Here is a 20,956-nt window from a genome sequence, read left to right on the forward strand (position 1 = left end):
TCCGTGCTGGGCATCGTCACGTGGAGCTTGTGGTTGAGTCCTGCAGCTGGTCTGTTACTCATTGAAGGCCCGGTACTGTTCCCTGTAGTGAGAGAGGTCAGAGGAGTTTCGCAAGCTTAGTCTAATCGAACACATTCATTGAGCCTGTAATGTTTTACTTCTTGTAAGTGGGAAAATTATGCCCTGTGCCTCCTCAGTTAGGGGAAAGAGGGCATTTACTCTTGACAGGAGAGGGTGAGTGAGTGTGTGTTGACATTAGAATTTTGCAAACTAATTTCTTCATTTAATGCTTAAGCCTGGGACCTGCCAGTCCAACTGTGCTTTAGAAAAGGCTTCTTTTGTGTGGCTGATGACTTAGATGGATGCTACCATCAAATGTATGCTCACCAAGTGCTTCTTTCCTAACGCACAGTTTAAAGTAAGGGAGGATGTTGGCCACGCACAGACTGTGCATTTCAGGTGCTGGCTGTGTGACCTTGCTCCTGTGTAATCACAGGCAACTTGTTAACCTTTGTGAGCCTCAGTTTCCCTACTGGGGAAAGGAGGATAGTGGTGATATTCCTGGATTACTAAGGGTTAAGTATGGCCAGTTAACATAGATACATTGTAAAGTACGTGCTAAGTGTAGAAGGCATCCATAAATTGTAGCTGTCACTGTTAGAAGTTTCATAACAGGACATTTCTGAAAAAAAATCATTAAAAAATATATTTATTGATTATGCTATTACAGTTGTCCCATTTCCCCCTTCACTCCACTCCATCCTGCCCACCCCTCCCTCCCACATTCCCCCCCTATTGTTCATGTCCATGGGTCATACATATAAGTTCTTTGGCTTCTACATTTCCTATACTATTCTTACCCTCCCCCTGTCTATTTTCTACCTACCATTTAGGCTACTTATTCTCTGTACCTTTCTCCCCTCTCTCCCCCTCCCACTCCCCTGTTGATAACCCTCCATGTGATCTCCATTTCTGTGGTTCTGTTCCTGTTCTAGTTGTTGGCTTAGTTTGCTTTTGTTTTTGTTTTAGTTGTGGTTGTTATTAACTGTGAGCTTGCTGTCATTTTTACCGCTCCTATTTTTTTTCTTCTTCTTCTTAGATAAATCCCTTTAACATTTCATGTAATAAGGGCTTGGTGATGATGAACTCCTTGAACTTGACCTTATCTGAGAAGCACATTATCTGCCCTTCCATTCTAAATGATAGCTTTGCTGGATACAGGAAACCTGGATATAGGTCCTTGCCTTTCATGACTTCAAATACTTCTTTCCAGCCCCTTCTTGCCTGTAAGGTCTCTTTGGATAAGTCAGCTGACAGTCTTATGGGAACTCCTTTGTAGGTAACTGTGTCCTTTTCTCTTGCTGCTTCTAAGATTCTCTCCTTCTGTTTCATCTTGGCTAATGTAATTATGATGTGCTTTGGTGTGTTCCTCCTTGGGTCCAGCTGCTTTGGGATTCTCTGAGCTTCCTGGACTTCCTGGAAGTCTTTTTTTTTTGCCAGATTAGGGAAGTTCTCCTTCATTATTTGTTCAAATAAGTTTTCAATTTTTTGTTTTTCCTCTTCTCTTTCTGGCACCCCTATAATTCGGATGTTGGAACGTTTCAAGATGTCCTGGAGGTTCCTAAGCCTCTCCTCATTTTTCCGAATTCTTGTTTCTTCATTCTTTTCTGGTTGGATGTTTCTTCCTTCTGGTCCACACTGTTGATTTGAGTCCCAGTTTCCTTCGCATCACTATTGGTTCCCTGTACATTTTCCTTTGTTTCTCTTAGCATAGCCTTCATTTTTTCATCGAATTTGCAATCAAATTCAACCAATTCTGTGAGCTTCCTGATTACCAGTGTTTTGAACTGTGCATCTGATAGGTTGCGTATCTCTTCCTCGCTTAGTTGTATTTTTTCTGGAGCTTTGAAGTGTTCTTTCATTTGGGCCTTTTTTTTTTTTTTTTTTTTTTTTTTGTCTTGTCGCGTCTGTTACTTTAAAGGGCGGAGCCTTATGTGTTCACCGGGGCGGGGTAAAGCTGGTCGCTGCGCTGTGACGCTGTACGTGGGGGAGAGGCTTAGGGAGCAATGGCGCTGGCTCCATTCTCCACCGGACCTCAATCTTTCACTCCGCTACCCACAATCAAACTGGGCCCCTCTGGTGCTGGTTCCTTAGTGGGTGGGCTTGTGCACACCCTAGGCCCCTTTGGGTCTCTCCAATGACCTCTCCTGTGAGGCTGGGAGTTTCTCCTGCTGCCACCTCAACCCCCACGGGCGTTTTCAGTCAGAGGTTTGAGGCTTTATTTCCCCTCACTGGAGCCCTGGGTTGTGCAGTCTGCTTCGCTCCCCTGCCATTCCTCCCGGTTTATCTATGTGCGAATGTGGGGCCGCAGGGTCTGGTAGCTGTTGCACTCCCCGCTCCACAGTCTGCCACCTCTCTGGGTCCGCCAGCCTCCGCCTAGCCGTGAGTCCTCTCCGACCCGAATGCCCGTCTCCGCACCTGCTACGGGTCTGGATGAATGTTTCTTCTTTATCTCCTTGGTTGTCGAACTTCCATACAGTTCTTTTTTCTGTCAGTTCTGGTTGTTTTTTGTTTTTAAATTGTTGTCCTTTTGGTTGTGCTAGGAGGCACAGTGTGTCTACCTACGCTTCCATCTTGGCTGTAAGCCGGAAAAAAGTTATTTAAAGCACTTATTTTTAAGTCATTAGAGCATTGTATAAAGATGGCATTTACAGCTATCGTATGACTATAAAGAAGAGTGGTGTCCAAGGGTGAAATCTGAGGATAGGAAGCTTATTTCTAAATGGAATAAAGGAATCCCAGTGTACAAAACAGTTCCTAAACTTGACTCCTGATGAAAAATACAATTTAGTCAGTATTTGGGACTCCTTTAGTCCCAAAAAAGGAGTGTCACCGAACGGTCATTGAGCACCCACTGTGATGTTTCGTGTCCCGAAGTAGGTGCTAGGCATTCAGACAGGAGTGAGAGTGAGGCTTAGTGCGGAAACACCTGTGTGGCGAAGGTCTCGGGCCACGCTGCTCCCGAGGCCCGCCTCGCTGTCCGTGTTTAAGGAGGAAGCCTGTATCTTAAATGTGTTCTCTAGTACCAACGCTATTTTTTAAGCTTTTCTGTTTCTTATTCATGCTCCGTAGCTATATTTCCACAAGAAGACAAATAAATATTGGTGCTTGAGGGGAAATAATTTTTTTTAAATTTCAGTTATTGCCCTGGCCAGGAGGTTCAGTTGGTTGGAACGTTGTCCCGCACACCAAAAAGTTGTGGGTTCAATTCAGGGCACACACCTAGGTTACAGGTTTGATCCCTGGTCAGGGTGCGTATGGGAGGCAACCCACTGATGTTTCTCAAGTTGATGTTTCTCCCCTTCCCCCACTTCCTCTTTCTCTGGAATCAATGAAAACCTATCCTCAGGTGAGGATTAAAAAAATACATAATGTTGAATAGAATGAAGCTTCAACATTGTGTGCCTTTTCTTTGGATATGTGCTTTATTGGCAGGGCTTTGAACACTCAGGAAAAAGCGGGAAAATAATGTTATTCACTGGATGTCATTAACTTCTTAAATATGCTGCTTTGCTCTTTCAGAGCTACTGGAGAATGTAACCCTAATACACAAACCGGTATCGTTGCAACCTCGTGGACTGATCAACAAAGGAAACTGGTGCTACATTAATGCTGTATCCTTAGATGCCGTCCCCAAGGCCGGCTCGCTACCGCTTTCCTCGGGCACATTTGACCTAGCTCAGCTTTCACAGGCCATCTGCCCTAAATTTTGCATCCCGAATCTTGGTTCCTTACTTAGTCTGCCTACTTTGCGTATAACAGTGTTATTCCCAATATCCCCACCCCCCGAAAAGAACATTTGCTGACCTGGTAAGGACAGAATCAGGCAAGTTTTGATCTCAGTAGAGTGGTCCCCAATAATAGGGCAGAGTGACCATTTAAAACTGGGGATTTTGTTTTCATTGACTTGATTATTGGGACTGAATCGAGTTCTTGCATGTAAACGGCTGATTACAGAGTAAACCCTTACGTGGATATCAAAAGGCAGTCACCCCATGATTATCTGGTTTATTCCCTTTTGCGTTTACATATCTGAGTTGTTCAGTGTCCTTGGCTCATTTGTTTTGTGTGCTCGTGTGCTCGCTGTGCCTTTTGGAAATCTGCGTGTCAGTTTGATTTCCTTTACACTTCCTTACTGCCAATGTGCAGACGCTGCAGGCACTGGTGGCCTGCCCTCCGATGTATCACCTGATGAAGTTCATTCCTCTGTACTCGAAAGCGCAGAGGCCTTGTACGTCAACACCCATGATAGACAGCTTGTAAGTAAGGTGCTCACACATGTGTTGAGGGAGCGGGTTTTCCCCTCTGATAATTGGAACTCACATAGTTTAGCAAAGTTCTTAATTTCCTGCAAGTGAGTTCTATAACTTTTTTAATTTAGTATTTATGATTTTGTATAGAAGTTAACTAGAAGGGGAATTGAAGCATCGTTTGTTTTCTTAGATCCAGGGACTTAAGTTTTAGTGTTTACCAGTTTGTCACTTAGAATTTACCAAAATTTTATATAGAAGAGATCTAGGGTTCGCTAGCTATTACAGCATTGGTTGCCTAAAATCTGCTATCTTCATACTAATTAATATTTTCCTTAGCCATCAAGGCTTTTTAGTAAAAGCATGTTTTTTGAAACAATGCGCTACTAACCATTTTTTCTCCCACGTTTAGTGTTCGGCTAATGAATGAGTTTACTAATATGCCAGTACCTCCAAAACCCAGACAAGGTGAGTGGAAGGGAGGTCTTCTGATGTTAGCACATACTGTGAGTTGGGAGGTCAGATGACTGAATTTGATAAATTCAGCCTTGTTGGGGAAAAAAAAATGTTTTTTTTAATGTAGGCTTATGTTGTTTTCAACAGTGGGTGGGCCCGGGAGGGAGTTTGGATGACTTTGATTTTTGTCATTTTCAGACTTCTTTTTTGTTAAAAAATCCATGTCTCCTTTCTACTGCAGCTCTTGGGGATAAAATCGTGAGGGATATCCGCCCCGGAGCTGCCTTTGAACCCACGTATATTTATAGACTCCTGACAGTCATCAAGTCGAGCCTGTCTGAAAAGGTTGGGACTCCTCTATTGTAGCCAGTTATAAAGTGTTGCCTTTTATTCCATTTTGTGCCTTAGCTCTGCTTAGTCAGTGCTTGCTCTCTGCTTTAAGTGCTGTGATTGGTGGGTGTGTTCAGTAGATTTAGGCTTGTTGTAGAGTCAGTAGCCTGGATGAATTTAAAGAGGATGGTGGTAATCATCAGAATCAGCACCAACTCACGTGTCTTTTACTGTGCACCAAGTACTGTTATAAGTTGTTTTATGTATTGACTTACTTAACCCTGTGAGTAAAGTGGGATTAGTCCCTCCTTGTCACATTTGAGAAAAGTGAAGTCCTTGTTCAAGGTCACACAGCTGATAAATGGCAGAGCACGGCTTCAGAGTCAGCTCTTGAACCACTGCTCTGTACTGCCTTTGAGGCAGTGGAGTGATTGGGCCTGGGGTAGTGGCAGCAATCAGGAGAGGTTCTGCTGTCATCATACGCACAGGCTGCAGCGGCCCCTCAGGCCCTTGATCCAAAGGGGACACCTGGGGCTGTGCAGTGAGGTGGCCCTTGGCAACCAGTGCTTGGTCTTCTGTTTCATTTAACAAAAAAAAGCAACTTGGAAATAACTTTTCCTTATAAAGATAATGTATATTGTAAAAAATTTCAGAAATACAGAAAAGCATAATAAAAGTCGTTATTAGTTCTATCACTTAAAGATAAGTGTTTAACCCCCCTTTCTTCCATCCTCTCCCTCTCCCAGTCTCAGTTGTCCAAAGAAAAACTCAACATGTTTTGGGGGGCAACACTTTATATGAAGATGTGTTGACAATTTAAGAGGCAGCATAGCTTGAATATGCAGGTATTACATTCCTTGCTGGTCTTAGATAGTAAGTGCTTAAAATTAATGTGATTATATTTGACCTTTTCAGGGTCGACAAGAGGATGCTGAGGAATACTTGGGCTTTATTCTGAATGGACTTCATGAGGAAATGTTGAACCTAAAGAAACTTCTCTCACCAAATAATGAAAGTAGGTTATGCTATATTTGCTACAGAAATGTGTGAGAACATTCTACAGAATTAATTGTAAATAAATGTTATATACTCATATATTAAGTTGCTTCTCCCCCACCCACCCTGCCCAGTCATTTGCCCTTCAAAGCCCCTTACTCAGTAAGATAATTAGTTATCTTCCCATTGCCCATTATGAACCGCTGACACTGTTTTATTTGGGTAAATCTGACAAGTTTTTCCATATATGTATATTTTATATATATATATAATTTATCCAAGTACCTGGATAAATTGGACATATTTGGAAAAATCTCTGCTTTTTTCTTTCAGTTTTTAATTAGGAAAACGGTCAAGCTGCAAAAACACTTGAGTGACAACCTCTGTCACTGCTGGTCTCCGAGACTGGTGCGGGCCGCCACTCTGCACGTGCGCACGTGCAAAGTGCACACGCGCGTTTTTCCTGAGCGCCTCACAATTAAGTTGCTGACAGCAGTTTAGTTCACCCCTAAGTGCTAAAGCATTCTTCTCCTGAGGATAAGAGAATTTTTCTCCATGTCTCGCATCCTTATCAAATGAAGAAAAGTAACCGTAACTATACAGTAATACCTACTTTCTAGTCCATCCTCAAGTTTCCCCGATCGTCCCGAGAAGGTCTCGTAAAGCTCTGTGTGCAGGCAGGGCTCAGGAGTCACACACACTCTGTTCTTGATGTAGAACACACCCTGATTTTGTTTTAAAACTATAAATGACCAATCTGTAAGTAACGCATGTAGAACTTTCTTTTTTTTAACTTGAATATTTTAATTTTTGCTGTCGTTGTTGTAAATAGTAACCTAAGCAGACTGTCTGCTTTTCAGAACTTACTATTTCCAATGGACCCAAAAGCCACGTGGAGAATGAGGAAGAGCAAGAAGAACCAGGCGAAGGAAGTGAGGATGAATGGGAGCAAGTGGGCCCCAGAAATAAGACTTCAGTCACGCGCCAGGCGGACTTTGTTCAGACCCCAATCACCGGCATTTTTGGTGGACACATCAGGTTTACGCTTTTCTGGAATAATTTAGTTATTTGCCTTTTTCAAGATTTTGAGATTTTGCTAAAGGGGGAAGGTATAAGACTTGTTCTAAAAATTTTGACTTGATGGTTTCCCTTTATACCTCTGTGCCCTCTCTTTTCTGGGACTTCTAGTCCTTTTCTTGCCAGCCCTCACTGCTTTCACACCACTCATTGTGGCCTTTCTAGGGAGGGTGCTATCCCCAGGGGCCTGGCTGCCACTGTGAGTTCTTCACTCTCCCCTGTCAACATTGACATTCCCTGAGTTCTGCTGTTCACAGCTAGGTAGGAAGGGAAAGACAAATTAATTGAAATACGTGTTTTGTTATGAGAAGAAATTCAGGTATCTGATTGGAGGGATTTTAGGCACTGAGACCAAGTCAGAAAGTTAAGGGAATGTAGGAGAGATACTTTTGCCCAGAGGAGGTCATGTGACCTAGGCTGGAGTACCTGGCACCTCCTCTGCCCCAGTGCTCTTAAACCAGCTGCTTTTCCTGCATTCACCGAGGTTTGTTTATTTACATTAGAGCCATTTGGTGCCGCTGGGATGCAGAATTCACTAAGACTCGTGCCATCCATCTCCAGGGAAGTTTACTCCCCCAGTGTGAAGGGACCTCAGCACAGCACAGTGCCTCTCTGAAGGCCCCTCAGCAGAACCTCCCACGTTTCAGTGAGACCTTAGCCTTCCGCTGTCCCGAATGCTGTGTATCCACAAGCACTAATACCCTTTCAAGGTGTCGAGGGTTAGTTCCATCCTTCCTGCTCTGAAACAACTTGGGTTGAGCACCTCAACAGGCTAATGAAAACCCCAGGAAATCTGCCCCAACTCCCTTGCCAGCTAGTCAGTGATGCTATAGGACTGGATTTAGAAGCCAGTCGTGCTACCATGGGACCTTGAGCAAGTCGTTTTATGCCCTCCATTGTGAGTTACTCCCAGGGCTCCTCTCTGTTCTGGAGTCTCCATGTCAGCCTGTGGTCAGTGGTGCTCTGGGAACGCCCAGCCTCTGATCGCTGCCGCTGTGACTCATTTTTGCCAGGTATGGCTCCTCGGGTCGGGCCGAGCTGGGAGCAGGCAGCAGCGAGAGGAGGCCGAATGTGCTCTGAGCGCTCCTTAGACCAGCAGCCTGATGTTAGCGTTCATGGGCACCCAGGGGTGGGAGGGGATGGTGAGGGAACAGAACAAGTGGATGCAGTGAGAGCACCGCATTTTTGCCCAGGGACAGTATCAGCATTGCAATGCCACCGAGGGCCAGCATACCCAAAGGTCCCACAGTTGTCAAAGAATGACCACCAGGAGAAACCAGAATCCACTTTGGGACCCTTCTGACTTCTCCTGAATGGCTCTGCCATGGCCCCTAGTGGCCTCAGCCTCTGCGGGCTCTTTTTGTTGAGATTGGTTGTTGATGTGTCTGTTTGAAAAATGGCAAAGGAAAGAGAAGGAGTTGCTTCTTATGCTTTAGGAACTCCTTTTCTTTGCACAATAGCTATCGTAAGTATGATTCTTTTTTCAGACCAGTTGAAAGGTTTTCTTCCAAAATTCTCCCTCTGCTGGTGGCTTTTCAGTTTCCCCAGAAAACCCAGAAGCTGTCTCCACCTTTATCCCCTGGGACACTTTTGATAAAATCAGGCCCTTTGAGCCACGAGGACCACTTCATGATTTCTTCACCAGGTTTAATTAGTGGTTTTCCCACTGTTCCTCTTCGGAACCAAGGGAGTAGCTGTCCATCTCAAGTCTTCACACTCCAAAGGAGCCTGGGGCCGCCTCCTAAGATGGTGTTGAGAAAACAGCGCACGAAAGTTAAACCCTCAGCAGAAAAGCTTTTAGCTCGCTCTTCATGCATCTGCTCTAAAAAGTCTGAATATCTGGCCACACCCGTTTTATTCGTCTATAAACTAGGTCACTTAGGCTGCAGAAATAGAATCCCTTGTTGACCTCTTGGAACGTTGCCTTACTGAGGCTAAGTGAGAGATGGGCCGAACACACAATTTTTACTCCGAAAAACTTAGAAAAAGAAAAATGAAATGAAAAACCAGCTAAGAAAACAAGGTTGAATTGGCAGCCTTCTTCCTGAGGGAGGTAGCCCTGTTTCCTGGAATGTTAACTTGTTTTTTATTATACTCACCCTGCTCCTCCTCTTTGTAAGTCATTTTTATAGAGGAAAATGCCATTAAAGACATTCTGTTTATCTTGAGGTTTCCTCTCTTTTACTGGAGCAGGCTCTGTGCCTGGAGAAAGTGAAGAGTGTCAGCGTTTTGAGGCCATGGCAAGATAGTCACATTCGTTAACTGGTGCGTTAAATGGGGAGTGGAGGTGAAGGAATTTGAAGGTGAAATGTGTTTTCTTGAGAGCACTGAACTGGGGAAATTATCAACCGCTGTACTTAGTTGCTAGAAATACTTAGGAGGTGGCATTCAGCAGAATTATTTTTAAATTCAGTATGTTTTTGGCTTTTCTGTTTTCTCTGGTCTTCTGAAAGTGATATTGAATAACCTTATTTTCAGTGTTTATTCCTCTTCGCTTGTTGGATAATCTTAAGTGGGAAGGAGTGGTCTCTTAAATTTTTTGTTTTTGTGTTCAATTCTTAGATCTGTGGTTTACCAGCAGAGTTCAAAAGAGTCCGCCACTTTGCAGCCATTTTTCACGTTGCAGCTGGACATCCAGTCTGACAAGATTCGTACAGTCCAGGACGCACTGGAAAGCTTGGTGGCGAGAGAATCTGTCCAAGGTTATACCACAAAAACCAAACAAGAGGTATATCCATGGTTGGTCTCGAACCTTTCTACTGCGGCACTCTGGCGTGGTAGGAAGAACATAGAATTAGGAATGAGGACAAGTGGATTTGAGTTCTGCCTCTTAAATCAGTTGCTTAAAGTTTTTGGACTCTTAAGTTTTCACATTTTTTGATGAAATGGTCTAAACAGGTGATCGTAACAACTTCCTCTAGTTCTGAATCATGTAGCACAAGGTAGTGGTCTTGCAGATTACGTATCCGGAGCTACATTTACGTTTCCGGCAACCCACCCATGAGACCACAAAATCAGTTCTGCCCCTATCACAGTCTGAACGGCCTGTTTACATTCCAGCTGTCCCAGAGCACGGTGTCATGCGATTAGTTAGGACATAAAGGAGATTCATAGCACATCTGCTTTTGCATTTGACTGTAGATCTTCAAGGGTATTGAAATACTGGAAGTGATTGTTCTGGTGACTGTTGTTCTTTGATTTGATCTGGAAAAGATAAAAGTCCATCTTCAGACCGTAGAGAAGCAGATTATAGCTTAGTGTGGTGTACTTGTCAGCTTAGTCACGAGAGATGGATAAGAGCCTGCTTTTCGAGAGCTTATTAGTTCCCAGCTGTCCAGATGTCCCAGCTTCTGCCAGTTTCCGCCTGTGCAGTGAGCGTGTTTGCTCCGTTGTATATCCTAAACGGTGGCAGTGGGTCCATGAACGTGTGTTGGGGAGATGAGTGCAGGCTGGTTATGGGCAGGGCTTTTTTTGAACAGCTTATAGCATTCCTGTGAAGCTTGATTTAAATAATACGAGGGGGACCCAGAACCAACCGGAATTATCTTCTGGAGGGCGGGCCCCTTGTAGTATAGGCTTCCCCTGCTAGGTGAGTGTTCTAGGAACCCCTCTATATCTGTGTACCAGCTGGCGTTGTTGTGAGAGGCTGTGTTCGGTTTCAGTGAAGACTCAGCGTGTCTGCCCATTTCACGATGGGTGATTTACAAGCACACCTATCCAAACTGTGCTGAGTAATCAGTTTTTGACCAGAAGTGGCAGGACCCCCATGCCGCACCCTCCTCTTCAATGGATCTCGCACTCCGAGCATCCTTTCTTTGTTTCCCCAGATGAAAAAAGTCCTCAAAGGGAAATGTTTTGCTGATGTGGAAGAGGTGAAACAAAAAAATGGCAGAAGCACTAAAAGGCATCAAAATTGACAAGTTCAAAAACTGTTTTGAGTAGTGGAAAAAAGTCTCTATTGGTGTTTTGCATCGAATGGAGAGTACTTTGAAGGTGACTAAAGTTTAAACATGTAAGAATAAATACAAAATTTTTTAATAAATAAATTCTGGTATTTTTGGAGTCCCCCTCGTAGTGTGTAGTGGCTGCAGGGTGAAGAAAGACGTCCCAGTGTAGAACACCTGTCAGCTTCTTGCATGGCTGAGGTGGACGTACCCTGGCCTTGCAGCTGGCGCCCTGAGTGAAGGACAAAAGTAGTAGTGCTCCTCTGGGGTCTTTGGTTCATCAGGGTCTCCTGCTTTGGATTGGTCAAGCCAGCCTGTTGGGGGATTTGCAGAAGTTATGCCTAACCTTCCACCATATTTTCTGATTGCTTCTCATAGGCAGTTTTGTTTAAAATATAAAAGTGGTAGGAGCCAATGGCAGAAATTTGGCAGTTGGCTTCGTGAGAAAGTTAAGAAAATCCTGGTGGCGGAACTTAAAGGAAGAGAAAGATAGTGGGTACCTGTTTCAGGGAGCTTGGTTTGTGTGGCAGGGTTGTGAATATGGCTGTGGGGACTGTCCACTTGGCTTGTTCTGTGGCAGCTGTGACTCCAAAAGTGGACTCGCTTGTCCTGGCCACCGTGCCACTCTCCCTGCTCTCTTCTCTGAGCCAGCTGTGCAGGTCTGCCCACTCGTCCTGCTGCCGCAGGTGTCCCCAGGTTGCCCAGAAGGCCCTGCGTGGTATGTCTGTTATCCCCTCTTTTGCTTCTGCTGCACTTAAACTTGGCAGTTTGAGGAGGGGGGGAGCGGGACGTGCGGGTTGAAGTGGAGGGAATTGTTGGCCTGCTGTCAGAATGGTAAGGAGGGAGGATTTATTCTAGATAGCCGGTTTAGAGGAAGATTCAGGAAAGTGGTGTTTTGGTGGAGCCTTGAACATGAGGAAGAACAAGGCTGACTGTTCCAGCTCCGGGACCAGGGCGCTGTGTGGGTACCAGGTAGGAGTGAGCACTCAGAAAGGCCGATGTGCGAGGAAGGGGCCTTTTGGACAGCTTGCGATGTCTGTAAAGAGCAGAGAACACGTTTTCTGGAGTGTGGGGTGTTTTAAAATTTACTTTTAAAATACTGAATTTAATTTTATTACATATCTAGGACAAATCTTTTTTTTGTGTGGAACACAGGATGATGCTCCATTGGAAAATATGATTATACAAAACATTGGCTGTATAGAAAAGGTCTGCTTTTGATGGGTGGTAAGAAAGGATGCCCCACTTGTCTGGACACCCAAAACTCATTTAAGAATCTCAGATTAGCCACCTAGAGAAGTGCTTGAAGTTTAAGGTCAGAACCCTAGGTCACTACACGGAGAAGCATCCCAGAGATAACTTTAGTCCAGCTCCCTTGACTCACAGGTGAGGGAACCGGAGTCATCACCCCAGTTTTAACTCTTGAGCTGTAGTCACACTTTCGTTCCCTCACAAGCTCTTGTTAGATGCAGAGACACTAGAATACAAAGACCCGATGGGCATAGAGAGAGGCAGAAGGTGGTTTTCACCCCTGGGATCTTAGTCTGCGTGGGCAGGTAGGCATGGAGGGGTCTGTAAACTTACTAGACCCAAGAAGTGGTAACCACGGAGCTGACTTTCCGAAAGTCTGTCCCTAAGATACCTTCAGCCGTGTACAGATACAGTCTCCCGAAAGCTTTCCCAGCATTTTCTGTATCCTGCTACCTGTTAGGTTGTTACTGTAACAAATATTTCTACCCAGAGTATTCTCCATGTAAGTACAGGAAGCATCAAGGAGTTTATGAGTTGAGAGAGCATTAAAGGAATTAAGTATTGTTCGTGAAGTTGTATTTTAATAAAAAGCATTCATTAGACCTGTGAAAGAGTATATCAAATGAATGGTTAGAATGAATAGTTTAATGTTACTTAAAGCATCCAATTCCAGAAATACATTGGCCTCAGTTTTATCAATACTATAAGTTATTAAAAAACAAGCTAATAAATGTATAACTCAAGGTACTACTGAGTTAGCTTTTTTACAGTTATGCTAATTTGTCATTAGTGCTGCAGAGCAAAGGTTCTTAACGTGAACTCACAGAGGGGCTCGGGTACCCCCTGCAGTAGCAACATAGGCCCTTTTCTGAGAAGACGGCCGTAGCTTTCTAAGGTTTTCCAGAGGTCCCGTGGCCCCGGCCAGGGCGAGAAGCCCTGCGGCGTCCTGTGAGGAGCCAGCTCCCCGCGGACGTGTGGGTGGGAGGCGGCGCAGGCTCTGCTGCCCGAGTGGGGCGCCCACAAGCCCTGTGCGCTTTGTGTCTCAGGTGGAGGTCAGCCGGAGAGTGACTCTGGAAAAACTGCCCCCCGTCCTCGTGCTGCACCTGAAGCGCTTTGTCTACGAGAAGACCGGCGGGTGTCAGAAGCTTATCAAAAACATTGAGTATCCTGTGGACTTGGAAATTAGTAAAGGTAATAAGTACATAAGGCAAAGGCTTTAGGGTGACGGTACCCCGGAAGTCAGTGCATGTGACACGGTGGCATGTCTTTAGAATGTCAGGACGAATTCTTCCATGACTTTTTTGTTGTGCATTTCCGGACTCTTAATAGACCTTTTATATTAAAATTCTCATTAGGATGGCTTTTTAAAAATAAATGCAAAAATAAACCATAAAATTTTACTAGATTAGAAGAAATTGGTTTTATCCATTAAAATAAGTGTCATTTTTCTATAAGGAATCTGTAGATTAATGGTACAAAATAATTTTTCTTATACTACATACTAACAACAGTGTGGACCAGCCTGGTTAAGTAGACACCTTTTAGGGAGTTGAGACTGTGTCCCGCAGGCCCCTAGGGGTTCGGCAGACCTGGCTGCAGAAACGTGTGTGGTAGACTTGGGGCCCCTGTCAGCCACAGGTCTCCATCGGGTGCGCTGGGCTCAGCAGCGTCGGCGCATTCCAGCCACAGCACCAAGTGCACGTCGGCCTGCTGAAAGTACAGCTCGAAGGAGGCTTTCCTTGAAAGCTTCAGAATTTGTGAAAAACTGTGTCGTGTGACACTGAAGCTTTGGAACAAGTTAGGTGATTTTCAAAATATCAGGCTGTCTGGAAACAGGACAGGGGACATGCAGCAGTGTCTCTGGGTCTCATACAGCCCTGGGTCTCTGTCATCTTCCTCTTCCTTCCCTCCTCACGGCGTGGTACCCACACTCCTTGTCCGTTGGGCTGGGTGACTCAGGAACTGCCAGGTGGCTGCCTTATGTTTATGATCAGCTTCTCTTACACCCCAGGGATGCTCCACTTCCTTCGCATAGGATTCAGACTCTGGCTCTGCAGCCCCGTTCTCGGCAGTTAGCCCCTTCAGTTGGTAGGTGGGACTCCTGTGCCGGTTCATGGTCCTTCCCCCTCTCACACACTGAGCTGCTTCATTCATGGGCAAAGTGTTTTTCTGATCCCATCTCAGGACCAGAACAAGGAGAAAGCTCCAGCTGAGAATCATACTGGGTCATCGGTCCTGTTTGCATAGCTTCCAGAAAACAGCTTGCAAACGGTTGAACAGGCATCCTTTGACCCACTCTTGCATCTTCCCTCATCCTCAAATTAACTCTCTAGATGGACTGACTTGTCTGGTTTCTACACTGATTTTATTTGCGTAGCTTTTGTCACATGCATTGTGTGTGTGTGTGTTTCATAATTTAGTTTTTCTGTCTTCATTATATGTATTTTTATATCAGCTGCCACCTCGAGTGCTTTCTCGGAAAGGAAATGACAGAGGTGGGGAGGACGGAAGGAGCCAGTAATCTCCAACTGGACTCCCTGGCACCCGAGCGGTGCTTCTGCAAAGGGGAGCTGTGTGCATTAAGAACCAGCCGGTAGACTAGTGCCCATGGGGAAATCATTTCACTGCTGCGTAAGAGAAGCTTTGTGGTCTGACTCACATGAAAACCTTTTAATTCTTAGGTTTCCAGGACTGTTTTTTTGCCTTTAGGTGGGCAACTTCTTCCCCGTCTTTTTTTTTTTTGTGTGTGTGTGTGTGTGTGTGTGGAACATCTGCTTTTAAAGGGTTTCTAGCATGAGCTTAGTAGGTTCAGTATATTGCTCATATTTCTTTAATGGATGGGTTGCCTGTTATGTCCCTACTCCACTGCACAGCTAATTTCCTCATGGGCCATTTTTTATGCAGATGAAGGGATGGAGTTCTGTTATGTTTTCTGGTCCACCAGCTGATTTCCGTGAGTGGAGACTGCCATTTCCCCTTTGCTTCTGTGATTCTGAGCCTTTCTGTTAGTGCTTTTGTAGATTGGAGCTGTTGATATTTTGTTTTTCAGAACTGCTTTCTCCAGGAGTTAAAAATAAGAATTTTAAATGCCACAGAACCTATAGACTATTTGCAGGTAAGTAAACTTGTACAGTTACCCTATTAGAGCAATAATAACGGAGTTTCTACCCAGGCACAATTTTGCTGTAATACCACTTAACGCAGACAGGAGATTTCACTGTTCGTGTCACAGTGGACTTTCTAAGTCAGGATGTCATTTGCAGATGTGTCTTTCAGCTGAAGTTTGGTGCTTGGAATTTGACCGAATATCCTCTCAGCTCTAAGCAGAACCCAGTATAAGACCTCGTTTGACACGATTGCTTCTGTCTCTGAGACAGAGGAGTAGGTTTAGGCTGGTGATGAGAGGACATGATCTTTTCTTACTGCAGTTTTGGTACCTGTGGTGCAGGGTGTAGGGATGGCCGTGACATGGAGCCACCCAACCAGGCTAGGAGTCCCAAACTGGCGTTCCATCATGTCATCTTCTGTGTGGCACTGCCACGTGTGCATGGAAGGGTGGCCCGCACTCACACGCCCCTGTCAGTCATAGGAACCGCCCCATGGGGGTGGGAGGGCCCTGGCACAGCCCTGTCCCAGAGCCGGGGGCCCTAAAACCCTTATCTCCCGGCCTAGAGTTTCCTGCAGTGCCAGCTTGTCTTGTAGGCCTTTCTTCTAGTCTTTCTTCTTTTATGTGGCCCAGTCCCTTATGCCTTGGAGGCTTTATATCTCCTGATAATTGTTGTTTGCAACAATTGTGTTTGCTTTTGTGGCTGTTTTTATTGGAATTTTCTAGCTTCTGTATTTACCCTTTCATGTTGCATTTGGTGAGCCTGGTTGTGATTTAAAACGACACTACTTGACCCTCACATGTGTATTAGCTTTTCTGTTAGATGCCTTTTGTGTAACTCGTTTATTCTTTACAACTGTCCTGACAGGTAAGTGGTGGTGTCCCCATTTTATAAAAGAATAAGCTGCAACTTTTACCCAAGAGGATTGTTCACCATTGTGACCTGCTGAGCAGGGGTTTAAACTCCTCTGCCCTCAGCCCGTTCCCGCGGTTTCAGACGTCGGACGGGCCCTGGGTTAGTGGCGAGGCCCTGTGCCGCACTGGCCGGTGTTCGGCCCAGTTGGCTCTCTGTCCCCACCAGGCACTACTCCTTTCGACTTTCTCTTCTCCCCCAAGGCAGCTGATCAGAGCCCTGCCCCAGCCTGCTGGGGCCCAGACAGGGTGGCAGCGGGCACCTTGCCCTCATGGGTGTCTCCAGCCTTTCCTTGCCCTGCCTTGGGATGGAGGCCCTGAGGCCTCAGTCGGCACTCAGGCTCTGCAGCCTACCTCTGCTGCCAGAGGAGTCCCCAGGGTCCAGTCTGGCTCTCTGGGATTTGGCACCGAGGTCTCAGAGGGTGATGAAGTATTTCTTTGCCATCTGCCTGCAAGCTGTTTCCCTTGGGGCCTGTGTAGGGGAAGGCTGATTGTCAAGGCCAAGGTTTAGGAATTCCTTGTCTCCTGGTCAAGCAGCCCCAGTGAGAGTGCATGCGCCACCCACCCACCATGGCCTAGGATTCGCACCTGTGTCCTCTGGCCTACACTTCTGAATCCTCATCTTGAGTCTTCTGATCTCAGAAATAAGGTCACAGGATTGGTTAGAATTTTCTGTGACATGTGTAAGGAAGTACTTTGAAAACTGGTTCCGATTGTGGGACCAAAGAACGAGTTAGTAAAATGCACGAGCTTTTTAAAAGAAAGGCTGTCATTCTCAGTTTTGTTCCTGCCAGGTGGGCTGGCCAGCTGTGTGTGACATGTGGACATAGTAGTTAACCAGGCTGCTGCTTAGGAAACCTGAATGCATGTAGCATGTTTTGAATTTTTAGAGTGGAAGTGTCTAATAGAAAATACAAATGAGTTAAACCCACAGGTCCTTTAAATCCTGACTCCGTCACTTTTAAAAAGCTCTCGCCACAGTCAGTTAGGTCTTGGCGGTGAACCCAGGACAAGCACTTCTGGATTCAGAGTCAGTGTCTTCCCTGCCCAGGGGCAGCCTCAGTCCCTGTGGCCGTCACTGGTTTCTCACCTGCTGTCCTACAGTCTTGCTGTCCCGTGTGACCAGTCATGATTATCCTGAGGCTGGCCAGGCCGGCCGCACACTCAGCCTGGCTGGCAGCCCCTGCGTCCCCTCTGGGGCAGGTGCTGTGAGTCATTGTAGAAGACAATTCACAGAAAACCCAGAATTCTCATTTTCGCATGTAGTGTAGCATATTTCTACATCACAAACAATAACTTCAATGAAAATCCATTTTATTGTAATGTAATTCACTAATCATTCTCTAGAGTGTATGTAAGGTTTTGTTCATTTTTTTCGTTGTCGTAAACTCTTTGTCTGAGATTCAGATACTCTCTTTAGAACAGTCTCGAAGTGGACCGGGCTAGGTACAGGGCGTGGCCATTCGCAGGTGTCTGGGCGCATTTCAGCGGGCGGTCGGTCCCTGCTGCCGTGGGTCTGGAGGAGCGCCGTGTGTGCTCTGACCCCAGTCTCCTCTCCCGGTGGTGAGCATCCGGTGGTTGATGGCCCTCGTCAACGGGCTGACAAATGGAAGGGCCCTCTTTCATAGGCATTGGCTGTCTAGTTTGTGACATACGAACATTTAAAGTGTGTTATTAAGGTGTATACATGTAACTTTTCTGTAAATTGTTTAGGGTTTTTGTTTGAATAAATTGCTTTGTGTACTTACATTGCCCTCTCCCACCTGTCCTGGTGCGGCGTTTCACAAGAAAGACAGGGTTTTGCAGGTGGGCAGATGGGTGCCTGCGAGCTGTCGGTGTGCGGTGCCTGTCTCACTCACCGGGTCCCCGCCCCTCTCTTCCAGTGGTCTACCATCACGGCAGCAGTGCGACGGGTGGTCATTACACTACAGACGTCTTCCAGATCGGGCTGAACGGCTGGCTGCGCATCGATGACCAGACGGTCAAGGTGATCAGCCAGTACCAGGTGGTGAAGCCCACTGCGGACCGCACAGCCTACCTCCTCTACTACCGCCGAGTGGACCTGCTGTAGCCGCCTCTGCGCCGTGCGCCACGCCCGCTTGTAGAACACCGACTCTCTCTGACTCTTCCTCTCTGCAGCGCTCTCTAGAGAGAAACTTTCTCCCTCTGGCAAAGATGGGCTCGAAGGGAAAGGGGATGCCTTGCAGTTCGTGCGCAACGTAGTTCGTGTTGACTTCTAACGTCCAAATCAAAGTCATTTGGCTGAAAAAGACTCTCGCTTGATTTAAGAAAATACGCAAAAATCCATAATTCTGAAATAATGCTGATTCCTGAGTAAGAAGGGGAACTTGCATTTGATTCCTAGTCTGATTGCTTAGAATAAATTCTGCACCAGCAACACTTGTAAATTTGTGAAAATGAATTTTATCTTTCCTTAAAAAATGAATTTTTTAGTCCATCACACTTTCCTCCCCCACCCTTTAGTTTTTGATAAATGATAAAAATGAGCCAGTTATCAGAGAAGAAATAGTTCTTCAAAAGAAAAATAAACACAAAAAATAAGTTGCTGGTTCCTAAAAATACATTTTAATAATTGTGCGGTGAGAAACTGCTTACATACGCATTACAGATCAAATATCTGGAGTTAAGGGTTAGCCACATAGATGGGTGATTGTAACTTTATTGCCAGTAAAAGATTTCAAATTGCATTCATGCTTCTGTGTACACATAATGAAATACGGGCAAAATAATGAAGATTGATCTTTCCTTAAGTCTGCTCTGTTCACTTCCGCCTGCTCTTTATAATGCTGCGTCTCCAATTGTACGCAGTTTAGTGATATCTAGGATATAAAGTTGTCGCCCATCAATAAAAATCACAGAGTTGGTTTAACACTGTGCTGAGTGTTTCTTTGACTGCGAGCGCCTTTTCCAGCAACTGGAACTTGGGCCCCTGGACCGGCCTGGCATGTTTGTGAAATCCAAACCAAGACACAGGCTATGCTTGTTCATTGTTTCCAAAGTTGTAACCACAGTGATTTGGGTAAGTGGGTTTGTCTGCATCTGTCTTGGAGTAGTGGAAGGGGGAGGTCGAGTCTCCCTCCTTTGTTTCTGTCCTAGCACCTTTCCATTGTGCGCCACCGGGGCTTCTTAGCAGCACCAGACGCCACCCTCGGGTTGTGGAGCGGAAGCTTTCTAGACAGAAGAGGTGAAGAGGAGACACAGGCGCCCTCGGGTCAGGCCACCCCTGGCAGCTCTTGTGCCACTGGGCCCCATGCAGACAATTCATAGAAATGTCCTTGGGCCCCCAGAGAGGCAGCTGTATGCAGTCCGAATCTGTCTCCCGAGCTCTTCCCCTTCCCACCCAGCGTTCGCAGTCGTAGTCCTTGCCCGCCCCTGCCAGCGTGCACTCCCCCACCCCCACGCTCAGTGCATGCTTTTAAATTACAGCCCTGTCACTTAACCTGCTCATTCTGTTGTTGCCCTACTCGGATTCTCTTGCCTGGCTTCCCAGCTGTGTTACAATTAGCTTCTCTTTAGAATCATATACAATTCTTACAGAAGATGTGGTGTTTGGAAGCCCAGTTAACTTGGGAGGAAGCAGCCCACGCCAGCAGTAACCCAGCTGAAGATGAAGTAACGCCCCGTTCAGAAGCACTGCGCTGAGCTCGGGCTGTCGTGCTGTGCGCCAGGTCACGTCTCTGCTGTTGGGGATGGCTGCTCTGTCCTCAGTACGCGCTCAGCCTCCGGAACTGGTGTCGGTTGTTCGCACCCAGCAGGATAAAGTGGCTCTTTATTATAAAGTGTCTCCTGTGAATCGTTCGCATGCCCTCTCAGCAACGAGGTGCTCTGTTCCCTAATGCCTGTCACGGGAATCGAACAAGAGGCCAGGCAGTGCGGCTGTTGGCGCACCAACCTGCTTCCAAGTCTTAAAGCACACCCAGTGCTTTTAGATGAGAAGTGTTTCCCTCAGATATCATTCAGGTGTTTCCACATAATCTTTAAATTGTCAAGCCCAAAATACATTGGAAATGACAGATACTGAGAAACTTACTTTGAAGGGTCACCCAAGTTTCTCTCAAAAGTGGTAGAGATTAAATCTAATGGGACATTTGGGTGTCTTGGTCAAACATGTACCTGTGTGATACTGATCCACCCTTGAGTTGCTGTCATCCGTGGCACGCCCAGACTTTTTAATTCAGCCGTGTGGTAGCCAGCAAAGGGCTCCACTGTTACCTGCAGGTGAGTGTGCTGGGTTTGAAAGGTGGAAGCTAGCTTTGCTTGAAAGAGAGCCTGCAGAAGCCCGTACCACTGAACAACTCCAGTTGTATTTATGACAGAGGTAGCTTCCCAGTTTGGCTGGACCAGCACGCCTGGATCAGCAGACAGAAGGGCCTAACTCAGGAAGGGGCAGAGTATGTAGCAAGAAGCAGCCAGCCTGCAATTACGAATTATCTGCATTTGGCCCCTGGAGTGAAGCACTGGACCATTCTAGTAAATCCAGCATTTTCTAGGGTCCCAAGTGAGTTGTGGGCTTCTCTGTGTTATCTGTTCTTGAGATTTTGAACTCAATGTTT

General features: G+C 45.9%; 1 protein-coding gene across 3 annotated transcripts in view; it reads left to right on the top strand.

Moving 5' to 3' along the window:
- The window catches only part of USP10 (ubiquitin specific peptidase 10), a 65,157-nt gene extending 45,890 nt beyond the window's left edge, over positions 1 to 19,267 (top strand). For all 3 annotated transcript variants that reach the window (XM_053916128.1, XM_053916127.2, XM_053916126.2), the window contains 10 exons: positions 3,583 to 3,674; positions 4,210 to 4,319; positions 4,723 to 4,778; positions 5,008 to 5,111; positions 6,012 to 6,111; positions 6,953 to 7,130; positions 9,732 to 9,897; positions 13,411 to 13,555; positions 15,414 to 15,479; positions 18,266 to 19,267. In XM_053916128.1, the coding sequence (XP_053772103.1) occupies positions 3,583 to 3,674; positions 4,210 to 4,319; positions 4,723 to 4,778; positions 5,008 to 5,111; positions 6,012 to 6,111; positions 6,953 to 7,130; positions 9,732 to 9,897; positions 13,411 to 13,555; positions 15,414 to 15,479; positions 18,266 to 18,453 (1,205 nt within the window). In that variant the 3' untranslated portion in view covers positions 18,454 to 19,267. The remainder of the gene's footprint in view (positions 1 to 3,582; positions 3,675 to 4,209; positions 4,320 to 4,722; positions 4,779 to 5,007; positions 5,112 to 6,011; positions 6,112 to 6,952; positions 7,131 to 9,731; positions 9,898 to 13,410; positions 13,556 to 15,413; positions 15,480 to 18,265) is intronic.
- Positions 19,268 to 20,956: the final 1,689 nt, after the last annotated feature.

Source organism: Desmodus rotundus, chromosome 12, assembly GCF_022682495.2.
Source record: "Desmodus rotundus isolate HL8 chromosome 12, HLdesRot8A.1, whole genome shotgun sequence".
In the NCBI taxonomy this organism is placed as follows: Eukaryota; Metazoa; Chordata; class Mammalia; order Chiroptera; family Phyllostomidae; genus Desmodus; species Desmodus rotundus.